Below are 27,668 nucleotides of genomic sequence, written 5' to 3' on the forward strand. Positions count from 1 at the left end.
AAGATTTCAAAGTTGACCTTCGCGGTGTCTTTCAAGGTCACATGAAGGTCATTTCAATATAACCATATAATAGACCATTTGATATACTAAAACTTTTGTATTGAACATTTTCTTCCATAATCATTATTTTCCAAGATATTTGACCATTACGGAACTTTCTTCCATCACTGTATATACTGGCTTCTCGAACCAAGAACTCGATGACCAAGTTCTAGTATCGTCATATAATAGAAATAAATATTTTCTCTATATATACTTGTACTTTGCTCTTAACAAATGGACGGATTAAAATTATATTTGTATGTTATATGTGTGTTTACGCATGCACACAAAATTAAATTTGTTCTCTGTTCAAATTAAGCAAAAAAATGTCTTACTAAAAAATATTTATGTAAGAAATCTTTTGCTAAATTTGAAGAAACAGCAATTTTAATGTACGTATATTTTTTGTGCTAGAAATATCTTTAGGAAATCCTACGAATAACTATTTATTATCGATCTGTATCATTCGAATCATTTTGATCAAAATGGGATGTCCTGCGGAGATCGTACATAAGATATCCACAGGACATGCTACACAGGATATCCTTAGGTAATCCTACGGATAACGTTTTGTTCTGGATCAAACTGGGACTATTTCGATCAAATTGGGATGTCCTGGGGAGATCTTTGCTATGTGGGAGTGATACTTCAATAAGCAGTAATGTTAGCAAAATGATCCAATGAAGCAATTGCGTTGTTACAATGTTTGCACGTAAATTCTGAAAAATATAATAAAATATGTAACAAATGTTTTATTGATAATAATAAGTAATAAAATTTGTATTGCATATTTTTTATTGTATTTTTTAATGTTTTATTTTACCATTAACTTCCAAAATATGATCCATTGAGATTAAATCTATAGAGATAGAGCTTCGCAATTTGCAATCTTGTACTCTCGCTCTCTCGTATCGTTGTATTATTACATTTATAGGTTATGATCAAAAGTATTACCATCATTTAAAATTATAAGATTTCTTAAAATGTTGGTAACACTGGGACATTTTACACGCTTGTACTTAGCTTTTTATTGTGTCGAGCAGTGTAACATGGTGTCACTGTTGGAATAGTTCGTGTTGAACACAGTGTCACACTGTGTCATCTGTGTAACTTGTTGGAAAACACCCATTGCTTACAAACATCATATCGGAAGAGTTACGCAGATGTTTATATTTTAGAATCAAGAATATACCTTATACTTTGCACAAAGTATTTCTTAACAGTCCTCACGTTAAAACTTACAACTTACAACACGTTCACGATATCACGTTACGCAGGTTAACAGTCGTAATGCAGTATAGTTGAGTATAAGTATAGCCATAGGCCATAGCATAGCGTGGTATAGTGCCTTCTCTTTTGCTTACTCCCTGTCTCTCCCTATCTTAGTATGTTCTTTCTTTCTCACACTTCCGGGTTTACACCAGGCGACGGAACTAATCAGAAATCGTTAACATTCTGCCGATCTCTCCTTTAAGAATCTCTAGCGCTAGTTAGACCGGATCTACAATAGGTGTAGTAAGCTTTAGGCCGTAAGAAATTGTCCATTCACAGACGAATGTGTAAAGAATAATTGACTATGATTGGTCAATATCTTATGGCTTAAAGCTTACTACACCTATTGTAGATCCGGCCTTAGGAGCGGCACACAATCGACCTCCTGGGCATCGATCATATAATTTTTCCCTAGGAGCGGAAACGTGAAAAGTGAAAGTTTCACGTGAATTCGACAATGGCCTAGTTTACACCGATTGTTTAGTACGCGTACCAAATACTAAATCTGCTTCTCCGATAGGTATAAATCGTTTAGTGTAAAATCTACACCAATCAAAAAAGCTGATTTAGTACTTGGTACGCGTACTAAACAATCGGTGTAAACTAAGCCAATTCTATTGTTGAATTCACATAAAAGTTTTTATTTTTCACGTTTTTGCTTCAAGAGAAAAATTACATAATCGATGCCCTGATTGCAACTTCCATTTCTAAAAGGAAAACAGAGTTACGACTCTTGGTAATCTGTGTTATTGATGTTTAAAGTGTAACGATTTTATTCATATTTTATTTATCTAATTTAGAATTAGTGTCATTTAGTTTCTTTAGGTTAGTATTTTTAAGTATTTTGAAAAACATTTAAAATTACTTTTCTAACTACTTACTTTTAACTATAAATTTTTATTTTTATATATCTATGGATATATGATATGGTATGTTTTTAATTATGCTTGTGTACTTTTCTTTCTACTTTATATATACTTTGCTAAAATTGTTATTTTAAACAAGAAAACATGAAAACAAGAAAATAGCATAAATGTATAAAACATTTTTTTGATGAAACTTATTGCACATTTTTATGAATAATTATTTATTGAAAGTGCTGTTTTTTGAGGTTAAGAAATCTATTATATAAACACATGCAATATTATAATCAATATAGCCTTAGTGCATTTAGTTAAATAACGATTTATTTGATCATATTTATTATGAATATTCAAAAATTAACAATTTTTTTAATTTAAGTTGTGTTAAATTTTTTAAAGAATTTTTTTTTAATTTTAGCTAAATATTAAATAAAACGACATATTTAAACATTTATTATATTTTAATTTATTTAATGTAATTATAAAAAAATTGTAAATATGAAATATTTATAATTGTACTATCGAATAGCACTATCGACATGTAACACCTAGTTAATACTAATGATACATTTTTAATTGTATCGTTTTAATTATATTTATTATTTTTAGAAAAAATAATTTATTATATAGTAAGAAAAGAATATTACAAATATTGAAAGAAAATTTTGAATTACTTATCATAGTTTTTATATAAAAACAATGAATAGAACGCAATTTTTGATGGACTTGACATGTAAATTGTAAAAATGTGTTAACAGTAATGCGCAATATGTAATATGTGTGTATTTGTATAACTGATTGATTCATGTTTACATGAGCCCCTGAATAGGTAGAAACAAAAATTTACTATTTCACACAATAAAAAAATCTATTTGTGAACTTTTGCTTTTTTGTTAGTTTTTTTATTTATAATATACTGTAATTTCACATTTCAAGACATTTTAATTAAATTACTTGAAGTTTTTCTGCTATTATGCAATTTAACTTTTTAATGATACAGCACCTTAAAATCTGAGATAATTCTATTATGATGTATGAGTGTTTTGTAACATGAGTAATTTAAGGAATGGACTTAATATTTAGAAACGATAAGTTCATATAAAGATACATATTTAAAAAATGCAGTTTACATGCAAATGCATTGATGCACATGTAAAAAAATCGTTATTGGATTGATGAATTACAAAAGTTTATGTTATTGTTTTCAAGTATTGAATTTATGTTTTTACAATAACATTCTATTCTAAACATTCTATATTAAAATAAAATAAACTTTTATAAACTGTAATAAACATTTTTAGTAAATAGATATATTATTTTACTAAGCAAGATATATTATTTTAATTTATAATTATTGATTTTATTTACATAATATAATATAATATCTTAATATATATCATAATATAATATCTTCTGTTAAATAAAAACATACACTTTATGTAACGACCTATGTTCCTTCATGTTTCAATTTTATTATATCATATATACATTCTTTTCACAAGATTGTTTCTAAAATGTTAGTATTTATAATATTGCTATAAAAACTTTAATATTATAGAATTTTTTTGTAATAACTAATTGTTCTTTCTGTAAAAACTAACGTAATATATAATTATAATTATAATATTTAATTATTATTGGTAATTTTTTTTTTGCTTTTAAGTTGGTTATGTAATTAAAAGTATATCAATTTAATAATATATCTTGATTATGTCAAATAGATTTTTAATTGTTATGAACAATGATATATATGTATACTTTTACAGGATGCTCACAAGTGCCTTGACAGAAAAATTGTCTTCGAATTGTTATGAAATTGATAACAACAGATGGTATTTAACCCTTTCCCTAAATCAAAGGAGTTAAAAAAATATTTTTGAGCCTCTCCAACATCTTAAAGAGGTTTTTAGGGGAAAAACTTGTTTTTTTATTCTTTAAAATTTTTGAGTTATAAGAAGTTATTTAAATTCCTTTAAAACTTGCAGAAAGATTGGTACGCACTTGATACGCAATTGAAACTTGGTACGCACAATTAATCAGTACACAATTTTAAAGCTAAAAATACAAATTAATATTTATTTTCTGCTATCTACCTTGCAGCTTGTATCTTATCTATTTTACCAAACCATTTGCAAATGAGGAACGCATTTAATATGTTAATAATTTTAAGCGAGTGCCATGGAAATTATTTTGCAGCGTAACGACTCTCTTCTCATGCCTTCGTTGTTTTCGTTGCATTTGCATTTGAAAATGGCATGATAAGAGAGATGAGACACAAACTATACACAAACATGAGATAAACTACGAGTAGCAGAAATAAATATTAAATTGTATACATTGTTTTTGTTTTTAGTTTTATGGAATAAGATTACGAGTTATTGCACGCAAAATTTTACGAGTCTTCCCGCAAATCTTAAAGGAATTAACCCTCTATAACTTGAAAATTTTCAAAAATTAAAAGAAAATTCTAAAAGTAAGATAGTTATTTTTGTGCTTTTTTCAAATTTAAAACACATCCTTTCCATTAAAAAATGTCAAGAAACAGATTAATAGGTTTATATTAAATAAAAGAAGATCTTCACGGTACAAGGCGTTTGTGAACATTTTCTATATACATTTATACAGGGTGTACCATAACATGGTCTATGTATCAATTTAAACTTACATTTCCAGGTAGAAATTGCATATAAGGAAACAGAGTCTCGGCTCAAGTTAGAATTTCTAACCACTATCTAGGCACAGGCTTGAAAACCAAGGTTGGTCTATAAGCATAAATGTTATGTATATATATATATGCTAGATGCGATCTAAGCAAAGAAGCTTGACATGAGCTACTAATGCAAGCTTCAAACATTTTTTTCGTCAACTGCCGGGTACAAACTTACAATTTTAGATTTATCTAGTTTAATAATTACTAATAATATTTTTTTATTTTTTAATTTGTGTAATAATTTTCAGACGTATAAATGTTTTATAATATATTTTTTATTGTTTGATATACGTTTATGCAGGGTGTTTTATTTTAAGTGATACAATCGATTTTCTTGAAAATAAAGCATTTTCAAGAAAAATGTTCCATATGAAAGTTGTAGAGTTTTAAGTGGCGCATTATATAGCAATATTTGTGTGACCTTGAGATAGTATTGTTAAGGTCGCATAAAAATTACTTTGAAATTTTTTAATAAAAATCCCTATTTTTGATTACATATTCTTGTAGCTGCTGTATATCAAGCAATAAAAAATATATTATAAAACATTTGTACGTCTGAAATTATACAAATTAAAAGATAAAAAATATTAATTTTTATCGAAAGTTTATTATCAAGCAAATAAACTATGCAATAAAGTATAATAATAAAGTTAAATATTTAATTGTTACCTGGAGAAATGTAATATACAGGGTGTCTCAGTAACTCTGTTACAAGGCAATATCTCCGCTACCGTTAATGATACGCGGAAATGCTTAAGGAATAAATTGTTTGGTTTGAAGGGACACATGTTATGGTGAGAATCATTTTTTTCTCAAGGTCATATTTTTAGAGATTTCAAGGCCATTGATGTTTTTCTAAATAGGACTACATATTTTTATTATTATAGCGTAATAGCTGAGATCAGGACGAATCCAATGACCTATAATACCATGATCTTCACGTGACCTTGAATACGTAAAATTCAGAAATTTTTGGGAATGAATGCGAATGAAATAGCTACAATAGAAAGATTAATAAAGGAAAATTTATTGTAATAAGTGTTCAAAATTATTTCCATTGACTTCTAAACATTTGTTAATTCGATTATGAAAAGAGCGCCGCACATTTGCGAGCATTTGGGATATTACAGCAGCACAAGCTTGTCGGATTCTTTCTTTTATTTCGTTATGTGTCGTAGGTTTCGTCGAAAAAACTTTCTCTTTGATAAAATCTCGTAGAAAGAAATCTAGAGAATTCATATCAGAAGAACGTGGCGACCAGGGAGTCAGACTTCCTCTTCTTATCCATCTGTTTGAATATAAAATATTCAATACATTGCGAGAAGAATGAGCGTAATGTGGCGGTGCGCCGTCTGTTGAAACCACATAACCAGACGTAAGGAAAGGGGAATATCTTCTAATAATGATGGAAGTGTATTAAGCAAGTTTGTGTACGTATTGCCATTAAGAGTCGTATAAAAAAAATGTGGTCCAATTAGGTAATCACCTAAAATATCACACCATACATTCAACGACCAATTAAAACTGCACAGTTTGCATCCACCTAGGATTTACTGGAGACCAGTAATGCATATTGTGTCAATTCATTCCAATATTATTAAATGTAGCTTCGTCTGAAAAAAGTATTTTTGATAAGAATGTATCTTCCCGAGCTAATTTTTCTTCCAATTACAAAAATTCACTCTCTGGATAAAATCATTTCCAATCATTTCTTGATATAAAAAAATATGATATGAGTGCATCCTATTATTACGTAAAATCCTTGAAATAGAAGATCTACTGATATCACTATCTCTACTCTCTTAATTGTCTAGTAGACAGGTGTGCGACGCTCTTTTGAATTAGCAAATGTTTAGAAATCAATGGAAATAATTTTGAACACTTATTGCAATAAATTTTCTTTTACTAATCTTTCTATTGTAATTATTTCATTATTCACATTCATTCCCAAAAATTTCTGAATTTTTCGTACTCAAGGTCACATGAAGGTCATAGTATTTTAGGTCATTGGATTCGTCCTGACCTCAGCTATTACGCTATAATGATAAAATTATATAGTCCTATTTAAAAAAACATCAATGACTTTGAAATCTCTAAAAATATGACCTTGAGAAAAAAAATAATTCCCACCATAATATGTGTCCCTTCGAATCAAACAATTTACTTCTTAAGCATTTCCGCGTATCATTAACGGTAACGGAGATATTGCCTTGTAACAGAGTTAATGAGACACCCTGTATATTGATCCCTATCATAGTTTGTGGAAATTTCATTATTATTTAAATCTTGATTAATTTATTTTTTTCTTTAAACCACTTTTTCTTTTTCAAAGCTCGATACTTTCTCATTTTTATCTTGGATAAGTTTATCTTTTTTTGCCTGATTGTCCATTTATCGATGACTTGAATATTCTACAGTATAAAAGTATCACTATTGTATATATTTCCAGTATTTTTATTTAATTTTGTCGTAAAATATGTAATTAATTATCTTACAGATAACCGTAGATAACTGTCATTTACAGTCAATTACTCTGAAGGAAACCGATGAATACTCTTATGTAGCCAAATGTCGCATTAACTTTCGAAAACTGTCTAAACACAATAAAACACAATAAAAAATTTTGGGAATATAAGAAGTATAGATTTTTAGAGTTAAGTCTAGCTAGCTGCGAGATTTCCGTATATCTCATAATCAACTCTCAATTGTGGTGGAATATACATTGCTGGTAACAGCCAGTCAAATTTCGTCATTAAGTTTTATTTTGCGAATAATAACTTAGCTAATGCCAAGTAAACATAAAATCAATTTCTCGAACATTGAAAAATCGAGCTAGGGCTAATGTTTAATTTCATTTTGCCTAAATATATTTCTACCTGGGTTGTGCTACTTTTTATCTCATGTTTTATTTTTTTTTTTTAGATTATTACAATTCTGGAATTTGTTAGTGCAGTTATTTTTTTTTAAAAAAGAGAATGCCAATAGATCAGATTCAGTATTCTGAGAAATACAATGATGACAAATACGAATACAGGTAAGTTTGGATTATAAACTAAAGATATATAGCAGCAAAGTTATTATATTACGCACTTATATTTTGTGTTATAACTTTATTATTGTGAACTAAATTATACAATAAAAAATTTATAATGTACTATCCCAGAACATAGCTAACACAATAACGTTTTAAAAATATGTTCAAAATGTATATACATTGGATGTTTTGCACGTACTTAAAACATCCAGATTACAGTTTCAGACATTTTTAGGATATTTTAAAGATGTTCAATTTCGGAAAGAAAATGGTCAAACTATGCAAGAAGTTATTTTCCAATATTTAAGATAAGAATTATTAATTGTTGAATTTGCCCAACGATGGATTATTTGCTTTAATCAATCCTTGATTGTAGAATTAATTATATTTACTGTGCTATTTGGTACATATCGTTAAACATAAACGTTAAAACGTTAAAAAGTAAACTGATAAAGACATAGGATGTCTAGATGTTTGAGCACCATGCCTATTGGTAAAAAATCTATAATTTTTTGGTTAACTTATTTATTATATGAACCATCAAAGATATCTAATTGTCGTCAAAATATCAAACATAATCGTAAATCATGATACTCGAATATCTGGACACGATGCGCATGATCCGAAAAGTCTTAATCCCGAATTATAAAACATTATTGATGTCGTATAATAGCAACATTTATTTATTTTTATTCTATAATTTGTTTTAATGAAGTAATCAAACATCAATAAAAATCAATAATAGAAGGCAGTAGAATCCGAAGCATGGTTGTAGCGCAAAAACTAATATAAATTAATATGCAAAAAATGCAAAAAATACATTTTGGCCATAATTTTGGGCCCTTTTTAGTTTAATAGGATATAAAGAAGAAGGAAAGAAACGATTATTGATTTTAAAATATTTATTTGTTATCTTAATGCACTCTTTTCTTGTTTAAAGTTTTCTTGTTTAAAAAGATTATTTAGGATAGTCGTTGGTTCTTTTACTAACATCCTTTATCTTCATCAGATTATTTTTTAACTTTTTAACGATAGGTACCATGTATGATATAAATTTTTTAATGATGTGTACCATATGAGCCTAAAAAGTTTTAATTATGTTACTTTTAAATAGGCATGTGATACTACCAATTGATCTAGCCAGACACGTTCCAAAGACTCATCTGATGACAGAATCGGAATGGAGGAATTTAGGGGTTCAACAAAGTCCTGGATGGGTTCATTATATGATGCATGGGCCAGGTATAATTTAATAAATAAATTTATTAATGTACAAATATTATTTTATATTATATTATATTAAATATATTTATTACAAATATTATAGACATCTTAATTATATATCTTAATTATATCTTAATTATATATCTTAATTATAATTATTTATAATTACACAGATTTAAATTTTTCTTTTTTAGAACCACACGTTCTATTATTTCGCAGACTAAGAAGCGATCTAGTGATAGCGTCCAGTTGTACCGCTTTACAAAGGGAACAAACTATGCTTTGTTGTAATTGAATTTGATGAATGATGTGTAAATAATTCAGTATAAGATAATATGCAAATGTGACCAAAAAAAATGTATAAATTGTATTCTGCTATGTTTATAAATAATTATTTAAAAAAGAAAAAAAGAAATAAATATAACAATAGCATAATGTGAACATATGTTTAATGTTTTTGTGTATATGCATAATATCATTTAAATTATACATTAGTAATTAATATACTTTCTTATTTTTTCTACTCTTTCTTGCTCGTAAAAGATAAAATAAAAATTTATAATAGTATAATAATTTTTATTATTATATTTATATAGTATATATATAAATTTATTATTTAATTTGTATATTTATAAATATAATATACAACATGACTTTACGGATTTTTGGATAAAAAAACACATTGATTTGGAACATAAAAATCATTTTTATTTTATTCAAAGTATGCTCCATCAGAAGCTACAATCTTGGCCCATCTTTCGGGCAATAAACGGATTCTACGCTGGTAGAAGTCTGGTTGTTTTGAAGCGGTCCAGTTATCAAGGCAATTTTTGATTTCTTCATAAGAATTGAACCGCTCTCCAGAAAGAGCTAACGTCATGGACCGAAACAAATAGTAATCCGAAGGAGCAATGTCTGGTGAATACGGCGGGTGAGGTAGAATCTCCCAGTTCACTCCTTCTAGATAATTCTTGACGGATACACGAACATGTGGTCTAGCGTTGTCATGCTGCAAAATCACCTTGTCATGTCTATTCTCCCATTCCGATCGTTTTTCCTTCAGAGTTCGGTTCAAACGTATTAATTGTAGTTGATAGCGTTCACCAGTGATAGTTTCAGACGATTGCAGCAGCTCATGATACATCACACCCTTTATATTCTACCAGATACACAGCATAACCTTGCTGCCATGGATGTTTCGCTTTGGCGTTGATGGACCTGGTTCACCTGGCTTAACCCATGCTGGTTTGCGTTTAGGATTATCGTAGTGAATCCACTTTTCATCACCAGTAATAATTCGATGTAAAAAACCCTTTCTTTTTTGTCGTTGCAGCAACAATTCGCACATGGTTTTTCTTCTTTCAATGTCTCTTTCTTTCAATTCGTGTGGCACCCAATTTCCTTGCTTTTGAACCATTCCCATTGCATGCAGACGTAAGGAAATGCATTGTTGAGTAACATTTAATGCTGTTGCCAATTCCTTTTCTGTTTGACATGAATCCTCGTCAAGTAATGCTTCCAATTCTGCATCTTCAAATTTTTTCGGTGGTTTTCCATGTTCTTTATCATCCAAATTAAAATCATTGCTTCTGAATCGTTTAAACCATTTTTCACTCATGCTTACCGATGGAGCATGTTCTTTGTAAGCTTCCACAAGCAAACGATGACTTTCAGCTGCACTTTTCTTTAAAAAAAAATAATGAAGCAAAACTTTACGCAAATGACGTTTTTCTGGTACAAAATTCGACATTTTCAATGTGATAAAAAAAATATTTGCACTTCAATTAAATGACATATACTACGTTTGAAAGCTGACATACAGATCTTTTAAATACATATATTGCCAGCTTCATGTAATGCCGAGAGTACGTCTTATGCAATTCTATTGAAAATCCGTAAAGTCATACTTGTACACCCAATACGAATATATCAATATACAAAATATTATTTAATTTTGTATATTTACATTATTATGTAAATTTTTATGTAAATTTTTTTATATATTGGGTGTTTTATTTTAAATGCCGCAAATAAATATCTTGAAAATTAAGGACTATACGAAAAAGTGGGAAGTTTGCCCCCGTTTGCCTACAAGTTTATTGCCAATAATATCATTTGCCGACATTTCATTTGCGTGCAAAGTTTATTGTCTACAGATCGTATGCCTACAAGCACTATTGCGTACAAATAAAAAATTAATAGACGAACGCACGCTTGCACACATGACACTATTGAGTACAAGTCACATTACACACATAATATTATTGCCTACAGATCGATTGCCTATAAGCTCTACTGCTAACAAATAAAAAATTAAGAGACGAACACATGTTTGCACACACGATACTATTACAAGCCGCATTGTACACTTGATATTTTTACTATATTATATTATATTAAGTATATTATATTATTAGGTATTATTAGGTATATTATATTACTTTATTATTATATTATATTATATATTAAATTATGTTATACTATACAGGGGCTGCGTTCCAAAATTCACTGCTGAAATTCAGTACTGAAAATCTACAATATACGTAACGTAAACTGCAGATTTTCAGTACTGGCAGTGAATTTCGGAACGCAGCCAGGGTGTCCCACCAAAAGTAGTCACCTCCTTTTATCTTTTAAATTAAAAGAGATAGATCATAACAAATATATATCAAATTAAATGGTTCCAACTGAACTCTATTGTGAGCATAATAGTTTCTTACAAAAGCTAGCCGTGTTAACGAACGGAGAGATATACATAAATTTTTTTAATAATGTAGGTATTTTGATGTAAGAAAAGTTGTAGCGCTGTTCAAAAAGAATACAATGATGTATGATTTAATGTAAATATTTTACATCCCATACAGCACACAAAGATTGCATACACATTGCATCAATCTTTCATCGCAATGTTGCAATATTGCAAATTCACTGCAAAATGTTGTTGCATCATTGCTGTGGGATTGCAGCAACGTTAAAATGTCCGCTTTTAGGAAGATTGTAACGAAATATTACAGTAATATTGCAATGTAATGAATTTGCAATAATGCATTGTTATTGCAATTTTAGAATAATGTTGCATATATTTTTATTTATTCGGACATTTATCTGTCCGACTTCTGAACAATCAATTCAATATCTGAATTCCCTGTGTTGAGGTCGTATCAGAAAAATTAAACTGATAAAAATAATTACTATGTCTTTAATCTTACTAGCCACTCTTTGCAAGTTTCATATAATCATCATGACTAAAACTTAAATACGAGATAGATTTTGCAACGCGCGTCGCATAGCGGTAAACAAACGAACTAGCGATTACCGAATATTGCTATTGCAATGTTATTGGAATGTTGCTGTCACGTTCTCATGAAATATTACAATATTACAGGTTGCAATAATGTCTCAACAATATTACATTGCAACTTGCAAGATTGTAACATTGCTGCAATGTAATTGCAATGTTCTGTGCTGTATGGGATATTATACGAGTTTTATCGGCTTGAAATATCGCGGGCAACGTCTACCTTTTCACTTTCGGCACTGCGATATGGCCAACTTCTGACTCATGCGTTAGAGATTGACGTATGTCAATAATTGAAGTTGTAGCGCTGTTATTAAGCTTAATTATTAATTAATTATTAAAGTTGGCATGGATCCTCAACTTGCTACAAAAATAGTTTTTTTCGGATAAAGCGACATTTGAGCTGAATGGCAATGCATTGACCGCGTTGCCTCATTCTCTTTCTCTCTTACTCTATTGTAACTTTCAAGCCTTATAACTCGAAAAGTTTTTAATGAAAAATAACTTCATTATAGTATTTTGAAAAGCTCTCGAGATCGACTACAAGAATATGTAATAAAAAACGGGGAAGTAAAAAATTCAAGGTAACCTTGTCCTGACCTTGGTGACGCCATTCAAGATCAAAATGATAAGATCAATAAATAGATCTTTCTAAATCCTACAACTTTTATCTGAAACAGTTTTCTATAAAACTTATATTTTTCGAGATATTTCGGAGTCTCTGTATTTTTTTCTCACTTTGTATATGCATACATATATACAGGGTGGCCCAATGAAAAGTTTCCATCCCAATTATTTAGGAAATCAGCAATTTTTTTCAAAAAACGCCAAAACAGGTCAATTTTGTTTTCGAGGGAGATGTATAAGTACAATAAATTCAACGTTACTACTTCATCCCTTTCGTCGGGGTAGTTTTTCTTCCATAAAATTATTATATAATCCTTTAACCATCTTATATTCAATTTGATCTAATCCAGGAGATGACTTTTCCTTTACATTTCTGCAAGCCCGTATTAATCCCTCCATTATAAATGGTCGATCAAAATCGCTTTCTACTTTATTTTCTTGTCTTTTATTTCCTCCTTATCTTCCATCTCGTTATTAACCTAACGGTGGAGGGCTATTTCATTAATTTCTTTTTTGATGGTATTAGTACTATCATTCAATTACCACTTATTCCATTCAATGCAATTTAAACTGTTTTTAATAATCTTTATTTTATTCCATACGTATTTAATGTTTGTGTGTTTATTTAGGCTACTAGCAAAATTTCGGAAACTTTCTTTTTCTGCCTTATAGTTTTACGCGCTACTGATCTTTTGTATTCTATAAAACTTCAAATCTTGTTTTTTAATATTCTTTTTCAGATTCTCTTTTCTCTCTTTGATAGCTTTTTTACACTCTTCGTCCACCACATCACAGGGTTTCTCATTTTTCTATTACTTTTCTTCCTGATTATTTCCTTTGTTTTTTTTGTTTCCCTCCTCTTATGTTTTTAATAGTCTTAAAACTTTGTAGACGCACTGTGTATGTCAAAATCAAAGTCATTGTAAAACATAATTACCAAAGGTAATACTAACATAAGTAATAATACTAATTTAACTAATAAGTTATCAATAAAAGACAATTGTAATAGTAACAGCATTATAAATAGCGAGTTATTTTCTAACTTTGCTTTAATGTAAATTAAAAAACATTTTTAGAAAGACATTTAATTGAGTTTGTTTGTTAGTGGAGAATATGAAGATATGCACCGATATCGTCCATTGAAATGAGTAATCGTTATTGGCCTAGAAGAAGTTTTGTCAAGCACAAATAATGCGATCGAAGCGTGACATCGTCAATTTAACATGTCCGCAGGTCACGGAATATTCCATGTTTTTAACTTGATGATTATCCGTAACTCACGGGTTATTCCAGTTCTAGATTCTAATTATCTTTGGCTTGCAAGAATTATACATATATGCTTGGTGTCTCATTTTATATAATGCTCTTAAATTTTGTATAAACAAGACATGTTTAGGAAACAAGTTTGAGATGAAATGTCCAGGAGACATAAGATGATAACTTTAGTTTAACCTTAAGTTTTTTTTAATTAAAGCTAGGTCAAGGTCAACTTAAATTTTATCAATATATTAAAAAAAAAATACAAATATATTTATTACCATATTACTGTATTAGAGATATGCAAGAGTTGCAAGAGTTGTATTAGGCGTATGCAAGTTTCCATTCCTCATATATAAATAAAACCAAAAAGACTTCTCTTATCTTGATATCAATATTCATCTTTTGATTAAAAATATTGTATCATTAATCAATGATGTTAATGTGGTGGAAATCTAAACCTTTTGGTTGCTTTTATTTTTAATTTCTCTGTTTTCACGTTTTAAATAGTTTTTTAAGCTATGAGTTTAGTTTTTTCTATGAGATCTTTAATAACATAAATTATAATATTATATTATAAGTCACTTGTATTTTTTTTTTTTAAATTGTAATTTTTTAAAAATTTGTAATTAAAAAAAAAGTACATAATTTTTTTATAATAAAAATATTTTATTTTAATAATTTGTTAACATGCATATTTTAACAAAATAAAAGCAAACAAACTGCGAGCTGTAAATATATCAGAATAGCATCCATGTATTCATTAGAGAAGACACATCCGTGTTGCATTTGGTAACATTTTTAAGTTTTTTTTATACAAACCTATACACCGTTTTAATACACCATTGAGTTGAAAAAAAACTTTCAAAAAATGCTAACAAATATTTATATCCGTATGTACCATTTGAAATATTCAAGTTGAATTTGACCTAATGTTAGCGGAAGAATTCAAGGTCATTTTAAAATCATTATTTTGTGTTCTTCTGGCAACTGCACGATTTTTATCTTAAATTTTTTTCTCAAAAGTGTTTTGTTTTCAAAACATTTATTACTTAAAACATTATTTAAAATGGGACATTTTGTATATATTTTTGCTCGCAGATTTTGTGTAGTACTTGCGCACGTGTGCTTGTATGTGACATAATGGTTGTCTTTTTCTACAGTGTTTATTAAACTTTGTTGCAATTAGCGATGTATGTATGCGCGACATATTTGACGATTAAGTATCACTTAAGAGTTTGCAATATTTTTCATAATAATAAATTCACTTAGTTTTTTTACAAAAAGATTTCTGCGTGATGGAAAGCATAGTGTACTTTATAAGTTGTGCCTCTAAGTTGTTTATCAAAAGCAGTTTATCAAAAGTTTTTCCTTTAAATTCTTTATTACTACAAAGAAATACATGTTTTTCTACATGTATTACAAATTTGTACACTTTTAAAGCAAAATAAAATGCTTTAGATTGTTTTTGATTATATTGTTTTGTTAATTATAATAAAAAATAAAGATGAATCCCAAAATAACGCTCAGATAAGCAGAGAGAAGTGATGCTTTATTTAAATCCTGTTTTTTCTAAATGTATATCATAAATTTTTTATTTATGCGGATTATTGATGGAAATAACATGATAATTTATATAACAAAAAGTAATAAATAAAATTTTATAAACAAATTTAATTGCATTCAAGGATATGCATTATTTTTTAAAGCTACGAGAAGATTGGTACAAACCAGTAATCGATATATAGATTGCGTGCGTCTCTGTCAAATAATGCAAATAATCTTACAAGGACAGTAGCCATGGATTGATAGGAAGCATTCACGAAAGCATGCGAACCATTTAATAGCTTTTCCGTTAGTGATCAGAGGTGCAGTGTAGTAGTAGGTAAAGAATAAGAATTGTCATCTAGTTTCGTCTCTTTATCCTTCTTACCATCCTTTTCTAATGCTTCTTTATTGATTATTTCTTAATACTGTGGGTAGGGAGACAGCGTAAAAAGCATGGATGGGAAAGTTCTGTTTGTAAGTTAAGAATTTAAGACGCTAGATTGTGACGCGATTGGAACTGTTGTGCATTTTATCGTGGTGTAGTAATTCGCTAATACGTATGTTTATGATCTTGAAATTCTGAAGAAAAAAAGTTTCTGAAGAAAAAAAGAAAATTAGATATAATTACTGTCAATCAAATCTAATATCTTTTTTCTATTTTATAATTCTCCATTTTGTATAAGTGACGTTATAAAATTGTAAGTATATATGTTTTATTTTCAGTGAAATCTAAATTAATTAAAAAAAAAAAATAATTTTTGTGCAAAACTAAGTTTTTAATTTCAAACTAAAAAATGCTTAAATTTTTTATTAAATTAAACACTTTTTAATTTTGTTCTATAATGATTTTACAATTATTATTCTAGCGCATCAATAAATTGATTATATTAATAAAAGTAAGCTTTTTTTACAATATTATTTATAAAAAAAAACAATTATTTGTTTTTTGTGGCTAAATTCAAATTTATTTCAAAAAGTATATTACATCAAGATTTTGATAAAATAAAAGAAATATAAAGAAATAAAAGAAATATGTCAAAGTGACAATTTTGGCTATATTTACTATACTATTTTAAAAAATTAACTTTTTAACTTTTTAAAATTATTATTATGCCATTTTTTTAAATTAATTTTTTCCTTTAAAATATATAGGTAACATTTAAAAAGTATTAAAATATGCGATATAAACTACCTTCATGTAATACATTTTGCATAATATTGAACAAAATTAATATTATTCATATACTTTGTCTTACAATTAGTAAACTTATGACAAATATGATCTGAAATTTTTTACGAGTATGTCAGAAAAGTAATGAAATTAAATTCTTTTCTCAAAATAACTGACAACACTGCAAAACCCAACTGCACTGAGCCGAAGTTATATCCTCATTTTAATTCTGTGCTAATTTTAACTCGCTTGCTTGAACACGCTTATAATTTCAATCATTTGTTTAAGTGCATGCTTAATAACGCATTAATGAAAACAAAAATGAGATATATCGAACAACGTTATACTATTAATTTTTATAAAAACTGAAAGGAGAGTCTGAGTTGATATTGTGTGCGTATGCTGCTCTCGGGAAAAATTGGCATAACAATTTGGAACATATAGTTTAGTGGCATGTTTAGATTTCCATATCAGCATGCTGTGACTATTCAAATGTCCTATCTGTTGAGTCTAAGACGTTTTTCTGTGATCATTGTCGTCAGTGAGTGAAGTCCAGATGTACATAGAATTTAATGAACGTAGCAGTGTAAACGAAAGAGACATAGTGTACGTCATATACAAGAAGAAACGCACATATGAAGACTGCAGACACAAGAAGACACAGACGGAAACGGGTACAATCTTAATAATATCTTGTTTTACGTATAAGTAGCAAGCCCACATTTAAAATAATAAAATTATAGACTTTGTTTTGCACTTAAAGTATCAGTTGATATAAGAAGAATCCTGCTTCACGTGGAAAGTAAAACAATTCAGACTGTGTTTTTAATCTACTTGTCCGTTCCATCTGTGCCCGATTCTGTGTCTGTCTGCAACTTTTATGTGTACATTTTTTCTTGGTTTGTTTAAAATGTCCGATACGTTTCCGTCTCGTTTACACGTCACTGCTGTGTCCGTTAAAATCTGGGACAAAATCTGGGAAAAAATTTAGTCTAATTGCTTTTTTAACATATCTCATATAAAAAAACATAAAATAAAAAAAAATTATGCATTTTAGAGAATGTAGCTTCAATAATTTTGACCTTGATATGTATGTTGCACCTACACCTTTCGGAGAAGGGTTGGGTAAAGTTAGAGGGTGTCGCTCGTCTTCCATCTCATCATTTGATTCACTACATTAAATAAATAAATCTGCTAACAAGTAAACCGGGGAACGTTAGACGTCGATTTTTCTCAAATTTACAGTTGTTTCTCATGTCAATCCTGATGGAAATATTTTGCTGAAAGTACTATAAAATCAATGAAAAGTAAAATAAAAGTTTTTGAAAAATTACTGAATATATTTTAAAATAAATCATAATTTTCCGTATGAAAATTTAATGTAATACTATGAAATATAAGGAAAGTTAAAATATACTGCTGAAAAGTAATAAAAGAGTTTTGAAATAATTATCATTATAAAGTTTACTGAATTAAACTGAAAACTGTTACTTTTTAATGAAAAATTGCTGAAATATTTATGAAATTAATTAATGAGGTCAATTGAGAAAAATTTTCAAATACATTTCAGCAAAATTTCGTTCTATTTTCAGAAAAATATTTCCATCAAAGAAAGTATTTAAAAAATTTGTCATTGTTTTTAGCTTAAATTGAGTTTTTCATTTTTTTCGAAATTTTAAAAATTTTACGCAAATACACGACTTTACACATGTTTACAGCAGTATTTCTTAAAAATAAATTTACCCGATTTTTTGAAACTCGGCACACATATAGAACACCAAAATAATAATTTATCTGTTTTTTTCCTATCGGGTATTTTTAAGGATAGTAACTACCCTTCGAATTCTTCCCTGTTTCCATACAAGTGGTTTTGTACAAGAAAGTTGAATAAAATTATGTGGTGTGCAGGTTTTGGGATCACTGATTATGAATCATAAATTTATTTTGCAAAATGGCCGATCCAATATAGCCAATAGTTCGTAAACCCATGTGGAACCTCGCTTTGTGTAGAAAGTGTATGCGTGGAGGCAGTGTGTTCCGCCTCCCTGCGGGAGGCTCCACCATCAAAAAACTATACACATAGGGTCTGGATTGAATCTCGCTTTGCGTAGAAAGTCGTAAAGCCATGTGGAATCTCGCTTCACGTTGTAAAGTGTATGCGTAGATGCAGTGGGTGCCGCCCCTCCTATGGAGTCTTTTACAAGTTTTTTGATAATAACGACTAAAATATTGGAGTTAGGTAAAATATGTATAGGACCTTATTTGTAGAGCATTTTATGAGCTTCATTTTTTATTTGACAACTTTTTCTGTATAATGAATACTTTCTGAAATAATAAACAAAAACAGTCTTATCTTTGGTGGGAGCGGCTGGGGGACGGAGGGGGCATTTGCGCCAAAAATTCATTTGGGAATATTATTTACTAGAAAAAGTTACTAAATAAGTATTTAGATTGAAAATCAGCCAAATCGGAGGTGATAGCTTTTCGGAAGTTTATCCGACGAAATATTTATTTCTTTTAACAATATAACAATAAGTATATACACTGTCCGTCAATGATTCGAAAAGTCGTGCAATAATCCTAGCTTATCGGTCTGATTAAATAATAAATCAGACACCGATCTGTTTTACCTTCTATTTTTCGTAAAATTCTTTTTTTTTGGCTATGTAGAATGAAAAATCCTTTAAAATCGACCGTTTACCCTGTATTAGCATATGTATTTTAATTACAGAAAAGGATTTTTCATTCTACACAACCAAAAAAAAGTAGTCTATTTAAAAGGAATCGGTAAAACAGACGACTCCAGGATCACCTTAATAAGAATTACAAGTTTTTGAATAGTACCAATTTATTATATTTAATAATTAATAAAAACAAATTATTGATTATTATATTTATTTCTTAATCTTAGAATTGAATCTTGCCTAGATGCTCCTTTGTGGTGTAATCTCAAATTAAAATATTTTTGTAACATTAACTTTAATAGCTGCATTCTATGATCCGATAAGACGGTTTGCTCGAATGCATGCTTGTCGTTATCAAAGATGTGGGAGGAAACTTTAGTTAACGCGGCAGTTATGAGTTTTTGAATAAAATTTTTTGTGTGAAAAATGTTTTTGAACGATTGGAAAATTTTTTTGGCTAGCAAACACGTTTTGATTACGTCTTCCGATGTTGAAAGTAGACCTCATTGATCTTTTCTGTTTTGTAAATTTGAAAAACTTTGATTGCCGATTAAACTCTGCCAGCATATATCACAATCTAAACGTTTTAAAATAAATACTTCTGAATGAATCCTCCGATGTATGCAATAATATTTTCCGCGTATTCAGAAACACACCACGAATTTTGATAAAGCTCATCACTCATCATTGAAGTTGAAGTTGCAGGTGCATTATCAGAATTGGAATCGATTCGCAAAACAGTATCAATTCCATGTTCTTTGGCCGATGACTCGTGCGATTGAGAAATGCTTAAAATTTTTGTTCCATCGATTGGCTGACAATTTGCACCCTTTGATATGTACACATCATTTACATGGATAAGAAGTTGTCGGTAAGCGGTTTTAAATTGTCGAGCCGAGGGATTGTTATTGCAGCCACCACGACTTCGTATCGCTGCGAAAAAAATTTCCAAGTGATCTTGGGTGACCATATCTTATACGTCAATATAAGTTTTATATTTTTGTCGGAATAAAATATTTTTTCCGCAATTCCAATTGCACTCTGCATACACACAAGAAGAAGCCCTGTTTTTCTTGTTGATTAAAGCACAGGACCTGCAACTTATCATTCAATGTCAATCCTTAATGTATGTCTTGAATATTCATTTACTTGATACGAAACTTCTTCAAAATTTTCTCAAGTTATGCAGCGTTTTGTTGGAATTTTGCACAATAAGAGAGAGAGTTCTGCTATTTAATAAATCAAAAATATCATTTATTTGTATTAAAAATTCTGCTGTTGCAGTACAGCCAGCGAATTGCTCAAGTTGCAAGTTATTCTCGCAAAATTGCAAAGCATTTGCAACGCTCCTACTCAATACTTGTGCAGCTAGAGAAACTTTCATCTTCTCTTTCTCCCAGTTAAGATGTCGTCGACCTACTTTCTTTGCTGCGTGAAGGCCTTCTGTTTCTTGTAATTTGACTATCAGCTATATATAGCCACTTTATCAAATTACCATACACATCGTGCCACACTTGTAGGCTGGCAAACGCATTTCTTATAAGTTTTATCATATGGCATGCGTCTAAAAGGATGTAAATTCTCTGTCCTAATATAGGATGATCAAAATATGGTTTTAAACCGACCGAATTCAGTACCGCTCCCATCGCATTAAGCATTGAAATGTTGCAAGATGTGCCATCTACAGTTACGGAAACAACCAAGATTTTTGCATTGTGCAAGATGATTAAACACTGCTTCAATCAATTTGTTCTTTCTTGATCAGTCAAACCGTCAATGAGATAATAAGGCAATTTGAAATGCATGTTAATGCACGTGAGCAAGAATACAAGAGCGTTTTTTGCCTCAGGCAGTCCATCGTCATTGTTGCAATAATAGAAAAAAGAAATTAAAAGATTATGTTGCATTAATTGTTAGGTTTGAATCTCCCACTGTTTATTGATTCGATTAGTCGATTAAAGCGTGACGCTCACGTATCTTCATGTAAGCCTTCCTTACCGCTTTTTGTTTTTACACAACCTTTTGCTTATAGCAATAAAGACTTACTCTTTGCATTAATATTCGCCAGTTTTGTTATCCACCCTGCCTAAGTTCAACAGGTTATGGGCCCAGACACGTAAGGTGATAGATTCTTTAAAATTACATTGCGTGTATCACAAAAATCTGAAAAACGCTCAGGTCACGTTAAGGTTATTTCCAGCCACGTGCAATAGTGAAAAAGGTAATCTCGGCCACCGCTATCGATAACGAAATCATACGAATCACGAAGCTAAAAGGTATTGAGAACTGGTCCATGTGGAAATTTCAAGTGTGCATTACATTAAAAGCAAACGGTACATGGGATATAGTGAACGGCGCGTCCATGTTACCAGAACAAGGCGCGGGAACAGATGCACACACTAAAGCAGTCGCAACATGCAAGAAAAACGACAATGCAGCACAGAGAATCATCGCAACATCCGTAGAAGAACAGTCATTGCTGCACATCATAAACTGCGAAACGTCCAAAGCTATGTGGGATAAGTTGACATCGGTATACGAACAGAAATCCGAAGCAAGTATACACATGTTACTACAACAATGGTATAGCTTAAAGAAGAATCCCTCTGACGACATAGCGACGCATGTCTCCCGACTAAAGGACCTCACGTACCGTCTACAAATCCTGGGTGAAAAAATTCCAGAATCAATGATAATAACTAAAGTACTCATGACATTGCCGTCATCATATAAGCATTTTGTAAGCGCGTGGGACTCTGCACAAACTAAAGATCGCACACTCGCAAATTTAGTTTCCAGATTGACCATAGAGGAGACACAAATCGAAGGGCATGAAAAGACTGAGAATAAAGCATTCGCTGCGCGCAAACAGTCCAGTAAGGAAAACAATAAGAAATCTGAGAAACCTGGCACATGTCATTATTGTCATAAACCACTGGATCCGCGACTGTAGAAAGAGAAAATCAGCGAATACAAAGCAAACATCAGGAGGTGACAAAGGAGAAGCTTTTGTAGGGGAAGTTCTGGCCAACGCATTGAGCATCGAGAAAAGAAACGAGGCATGGTACATGGATTCGGGCGCAACTGACCATATGTCCAATAACCGTTCATGGTTCGACACATTCAATAAATTTCAAGAAGCATTACCAGTGCGCATTGGAGATGGAAAGCGCATATTTGCTGAAGGATCCGGAGATATAAATATCCTTGCATTTGATGGAGTAGAATGGAAGAAGAAACATTTGAGCAACGTCCTATATGTACCAAAATTAACGTATAACCTCTTTTCTCTAGGTGCAGCTCTCGACAAAGGAATGACACATCAATCAACTAGCAAAACATGCAAAATCATGAAAAATGGGAGTATTGTTGCAGTGGGAGAAAGGCGGAATAAATTATTCTGCATGAAATTCGAAGTAATCACGAACAAAGAAAACACTCACGCTAACATAGCATCCTTAGACTCTCTCCTCATTTGGCATAAAAAATTGGCTCACCAAAATACCCTTCAGGTAAAGAAAGTTTTAAAGAACTTATTATCATCACTTATTACACATCAACTTTCAGGATCAAAAATTCTTTTGAGGATTGTACAATTGGGAAGATGCACAGACTACCATTCACGAAAAGTGAATCCAAATCTGAACGAGCCGGTGAACTCGTACATGCAGATCTCTGCGGACCCATGCAGGAAACATCAGTAGGAGGTTCACGTTATTTTTTATTATTAAAAGATGACTACACACATTGGAGATATGGACAAGTATATTTCTTGAAGCACAAATCAGAAACAGCTAGCTGTCTGGAAGATTTTTTTAAGAAAACTGAAAAACATCTAAAGAAGAACATCAAGACTCTCAGGACAGATAATGGCCTCGAGTTTATCAATCGAGAAATAAAGGATTTGACTCAGCGCTACGGCATCAAACATCAGAAGACAGTGCCGTATATTCCTGAGTAAAACGGAGTCATTGAACGCGACAACCGGACTATCGTCGAATTAGCAAGGACATCACTGCATGCCAGCAAATCACCGATCAAGTTGTGGGCTGAGGCAGTAAACTACGCCATCTATACACTTAACCGTACAGGAACCAACGGTATCAAAACCATGACTCCAATTCAACTATGGCTGAACAAGAAGGTTAATATATTCGATCTTAGAATATTTGGAGAAGACGCATATGCCCACATCCCTAAAGAAAGAAGACAAAAATGGGACGTCAAAGCCGAAAAAGGTTTTTTAGTTGGTTATGATGAAAACACAAAAGGATATCGCATATGGTTTCCCGAGAAGAACAAAGTTAGTATACACAGAGACATTGTTGTTACTAAAAAGCAATTACAGAATCAAGAGGAACTGAAACCAGCAGAGCAAGCGGACATCAAGCTAAACGATGCATCTGAAGATGTACACAATGAAGAGGAAGATAATCAGATAACTCAAATAGAGCAAAAGCAGCCACATAACTGTGACGACAGCGATTCAGAGTTCGTTGATGCAAACAACTCCCCCAAAAAGGACAAGAATAAACAGATCAATCAAATTGAGCCGGATCAAGGATACCGATTGAGAAATCGCAATACATTAAAAGCGCCAGAAAGGTATTCCTGGAAAGATTTTCTAAGTCTAATTGCAGAATCCGACGAACCAACAAGTTACGAGAAAGTTACAACAAGCAGTGAAGCAACGAATTAGATCAAAGCCATGGATAAGGAAATTGACTCCCTTAAAAAGAACACAACATGGACACTGGTAAATCCTCCATCCGATTATCGATAATCGCTGGACTTACAGGATCAAACGGAATAGCGATAATAGTATACAACGTTTTAAAGCGAGGCTTGTGGCACGAGGATTTAAACAACAAGCTGGAATCGACTATCACGAGACTTTCAGTCCAATAGCACGTTTTAACTCAATACGAATTATTCTATCTGTTGCAGCCTCAAGAAATCTGAAACTTCAGCAATTCGACATAAAAATCGTCTTTTTGCATGGAAAGCTCGACGAAACAATTTATATGAAGCAACCGTTGAGTTATGAGGACGGAACCAATCGAGTATGCAAGCTTAATCGAAGTCTTTACGGTCTGAAACAGGCATCCAGATGCTGGAACAGTCGTTTTACAACGGTATTAAATCGTTATGGGTTAAACCCCACAGACGCTGACATGTGTATTTACTAGTAGCAACAGAAACTCAGTTAATTCTAACAATGCACATTGATGATGGCTTGATCGCAGCTGTAAACGAAAGTTTAATAGATAAACTACTGAAGGAAATAAAAACAGAACTCGATGTTACTTCAAGCAATATTGGTACTTACCTTGGACTGCAAATTGAACAACTTATGGACGGATCTATCTTCATGTACCAAGAAGCATACACTCGGAAGATTCTGAGGCGTTTTAGAATGGAGGAGGCAAATGCAGTTGCAATTCCGGCCGATCCACATCATCAAATGTGTGCAGATATGCATGAGAATGGAGACAAGGAAATGGAGAACATACCATATCGAGAAGCAGTGGGAAGTCTTATGTATCTATCAATCGAAACACGCCCCGACATCACTTTTGCAGTAAACAACGCCAGTCAGTTTCTCGAAAAACCAATGAAGATTCACTGGATCGCTGTTAAGCGTATCTTAAAATATTTAAAAGGAACAGCAAATCATGGACTGTATTATTCAGCTACACAAAGCAACCATTTAAAGGCATTTATGCAGACTACGTAGGAGACGTTGATAGTCGAAGATCCACGACTGGTTTTGTACTAAAACTAGGAGAATTAACTGTTGCCTGGAACTCTCGGAAATAGAAAGTCGTTGCATTGTCAACAACCGAGGCTGAATATGTGGCGGCTTCACAAACTGTAAAGGAAATCATATGGGTAAAGAACTTACTAAAAAGTCTTACTTTCTTTCAGAACTTAAAAACCACTTTGTCCATGGACAATGGGAGTGCCATTAAGCTGATTAAAAACCCAGAATTCCATCAGAGAAGTAAGCATATTGACGTGCGGTATCACTTTATTCGAGATGCATTTAAGATGAAGAAATTCACTCTAAAGCACGTCACATCCAAGGATCAACAAGCAGACTTGTTAACGAAGCCTTTAACAAGGACTATCCTCAAGACACAGAAAAAGATGTTAAATGTCGGAGGAAACAAGAATATTACTGATAATGTAAAAAAGGAACTGTAGATCCTTGATGATGTTCAATATTTTAATTTTTCTTTAGTGGGAGTGTTGCAATAATAGAAAAAAGAAATTAAAAGATTATGTTGCATTAATTGTTAGGTTTGAATCTCCCACTGTTTATTGATTCGATTAGTCGATTAACGCGTGACGCTCACGTATCTTCATGTAAGCCTTCCTTACCGCTTTTTGTTTTTACGGGTGTACGCAACCTTTTGCTTATAACAATAAAGACATATTCTTTGCATTAATATTTGCCAGTTTTGTTATCCACCCTACCTAAGGTCAACAGTCATTAATTCCCGTTCCATAATCTACGAAACTACTATATTCGTACTGTAAATTCGTACTAAAAATTCGTACTGTAAAATTGTTCTCAATTTGTTTGTTAGGAATTCAATAGACTATTTGTTAACGATTAACAATGAATATATTTATTAATGAACAAATCGTGAATGTCCGATATAAATAACTCAATTTCGCACGGAAATGGTAAATGTCTTAACCACTAGACTTAGCTTTCGTAGTTATGTATATTTTTCTTCTAACTCGTAACTGGCCAGCCTTTATCCAAAGTCCTTTTTGGAAAATTGACCAGTTAGTTAAAAATCGATTGGCAAAATTTCCTTCTCGTTCCATTCGACCAAATGACGTATGGCCATTTCATCGATCGATAAACTAAAATACATAACTTTATTCTGTTCTGCAGCTACTTGCGTTTTCAAGATGTTAATTGCTTGTTCAGTTATACCCGGAGATCTTTTGAAGTTCTGATGCCACCGACGAATAGTGTCAGGATGGGATAAAGACTTCATAAAAACACGACGCACGTAATTATAAGCTTTGAGAAATAAAAATGCAGTGTCGAAATAAAGGTCTTAAGAACTTGAGGGTAAGGACTTCGGGATTTCTTTTTTAATAGAGATTGTAAGAACAGCTTCATGCTATCAAGTATAGAAATCTGCAAATAAGAAAAGAAAAGGAACCAAATTATTCGGTGAAAAGGATATTGAAAAAGATTCTTTTAATTATAAAATTGTTTTATTTTATTAATTAATTAATTATTATTATTATTATTATATAATTAATTATTATTATTTATTATTATTATTATTCAAAACGCTGATAACATTACTGTTGAGATTATCTTTCTTGGACGATTCCAAGAGAATCCGGCAACGAGAGAGGATGTCCCAAGACAATTATTCCGTTATAAAGAACAAATATCGTTTATTATAATAGAATTCTTGACAATACTGATAAAACGAAGTTTTATACTTAACTAGAAAGGCGGGGCGTCAGACAGACGAAACCCGCAGCGCGCAGTACAGAAGAGAGAGAGAGAGAGAGTAAAAAAGGAATAATCTCAACAGGTCATGGGCCCAGGCCACAAAGTACGAGCAACGAAAGAAAGCACATTTTGTGAATTCGGTTTCTTTTTCGTTTAATAGACTTTTGAAAAAAGGCAGCAGTGAAAATGAGTGCATCCATTGATCTCAAGAATGTGGCCAAATTCGACGGCACGAATTTCATGGCATGGAAATTTCAAATGAGGGCAATCCTCGTGGCGAACGATATATTGAACATCGTAGAAAGATCCGAAATGAAACCGCAAGAGCAAGCACAGAGAAAGGCATGGGTTCAGCGTGATGCAAAAGCTATGTTCATACTTTCGTCATCGATGGAAACTACGCAGTTGAATTACCTCATTACATGTGAGTCATCAGCCGAAATGTG

General features: G+C 31.2%; 1 protein-coding gene across 7 annotated transcripts; it reads left to right on the top strand.

Annotated features, from left to right (window-relative positions):
• Positions 1-1,988: 1,988 nt before the first annotated feature.
• LOC105668105 (Cyclin-dependent kinase subunit 85A) lies at positions 1,989-9,586 on the top strand. Of its 7 annotated transcripts, none has more exons than XM_012360286.2 (6): positions 1,989-2,139; positions 4,851-4,933; positions 7,385-7,615; positions 7,810-7,921; positions 9,036-9,163; positions 9,340-9,586. In XM_012360286.2, the coding sequence occupies exons 4-6, from the start codon at positions 7,863-7,865 to the stop codon at positions 9,438-9,440; spliced, it is 288 nt and encodes a 95-aa protein (XP_012215709.1). In that variant the 5' UTR covers positions 1,989-2,139; positions 4,851-4,933; positions 7,385-7,615; positions 7,810-7,862; the 3' UTR covers positions 9,441-9,586. The 7 variants fall into 7 exon arrangements, with proteins under 7 accessions (XP_012215709.1, XP_012215707.1, XP_067214116.1 ...); XM_067358015.1 differs by having other exon boundaries at positions 2,053-2,139; positions 4,855-4,933; XM_067358014.1 differs by having other exon boundaries at positions 2,106-2,243.
• Positions 9,587-27,668: the final 18,082 nt, after the last annotated feature.

The sequence above is a fragment of the Linepithema humile genome, chromosome 6, assembly GCF_040581485.1.
Source record: "Linepithema humile isolate Giens D197 chromosome 6, Lhum_UNIL_v1.0, whole genome shotgun sequence".
Classification (NCBI taxonomy): Eukaryota; Metazoa; Arthropoda; class Insecta; order Hymenoptera; family Formicidae; genus Linepithema; species Linepithema humile.

What these genes read in the sequence shown, in the direction of transcription:
- LOC105668105 (XM_012360286.2), top strand. Translation starts at nt 7,863, where the DNA reads ATGCCAATAGATCAGATTCAGTATTCTGAGAAATACAATGATGACAAA. An exon ending in GATGACAAATACGAATACAG is followed by an intron (nt 7,922 to 9,035) that starts GTAAGTTTGGAT and finishes ACTTTTAAATAG; the next exon opens with GCATGTGATACTACCAATTG. An exon ending in TTATATGATGCATGGGCCAG is followed by an intron (nt 9,164 to 9,339) that starts GTATAATTTAAT and finishes TTTCTTTTTTAG; the next exon opens with AACCACACGTTCTATTATTT.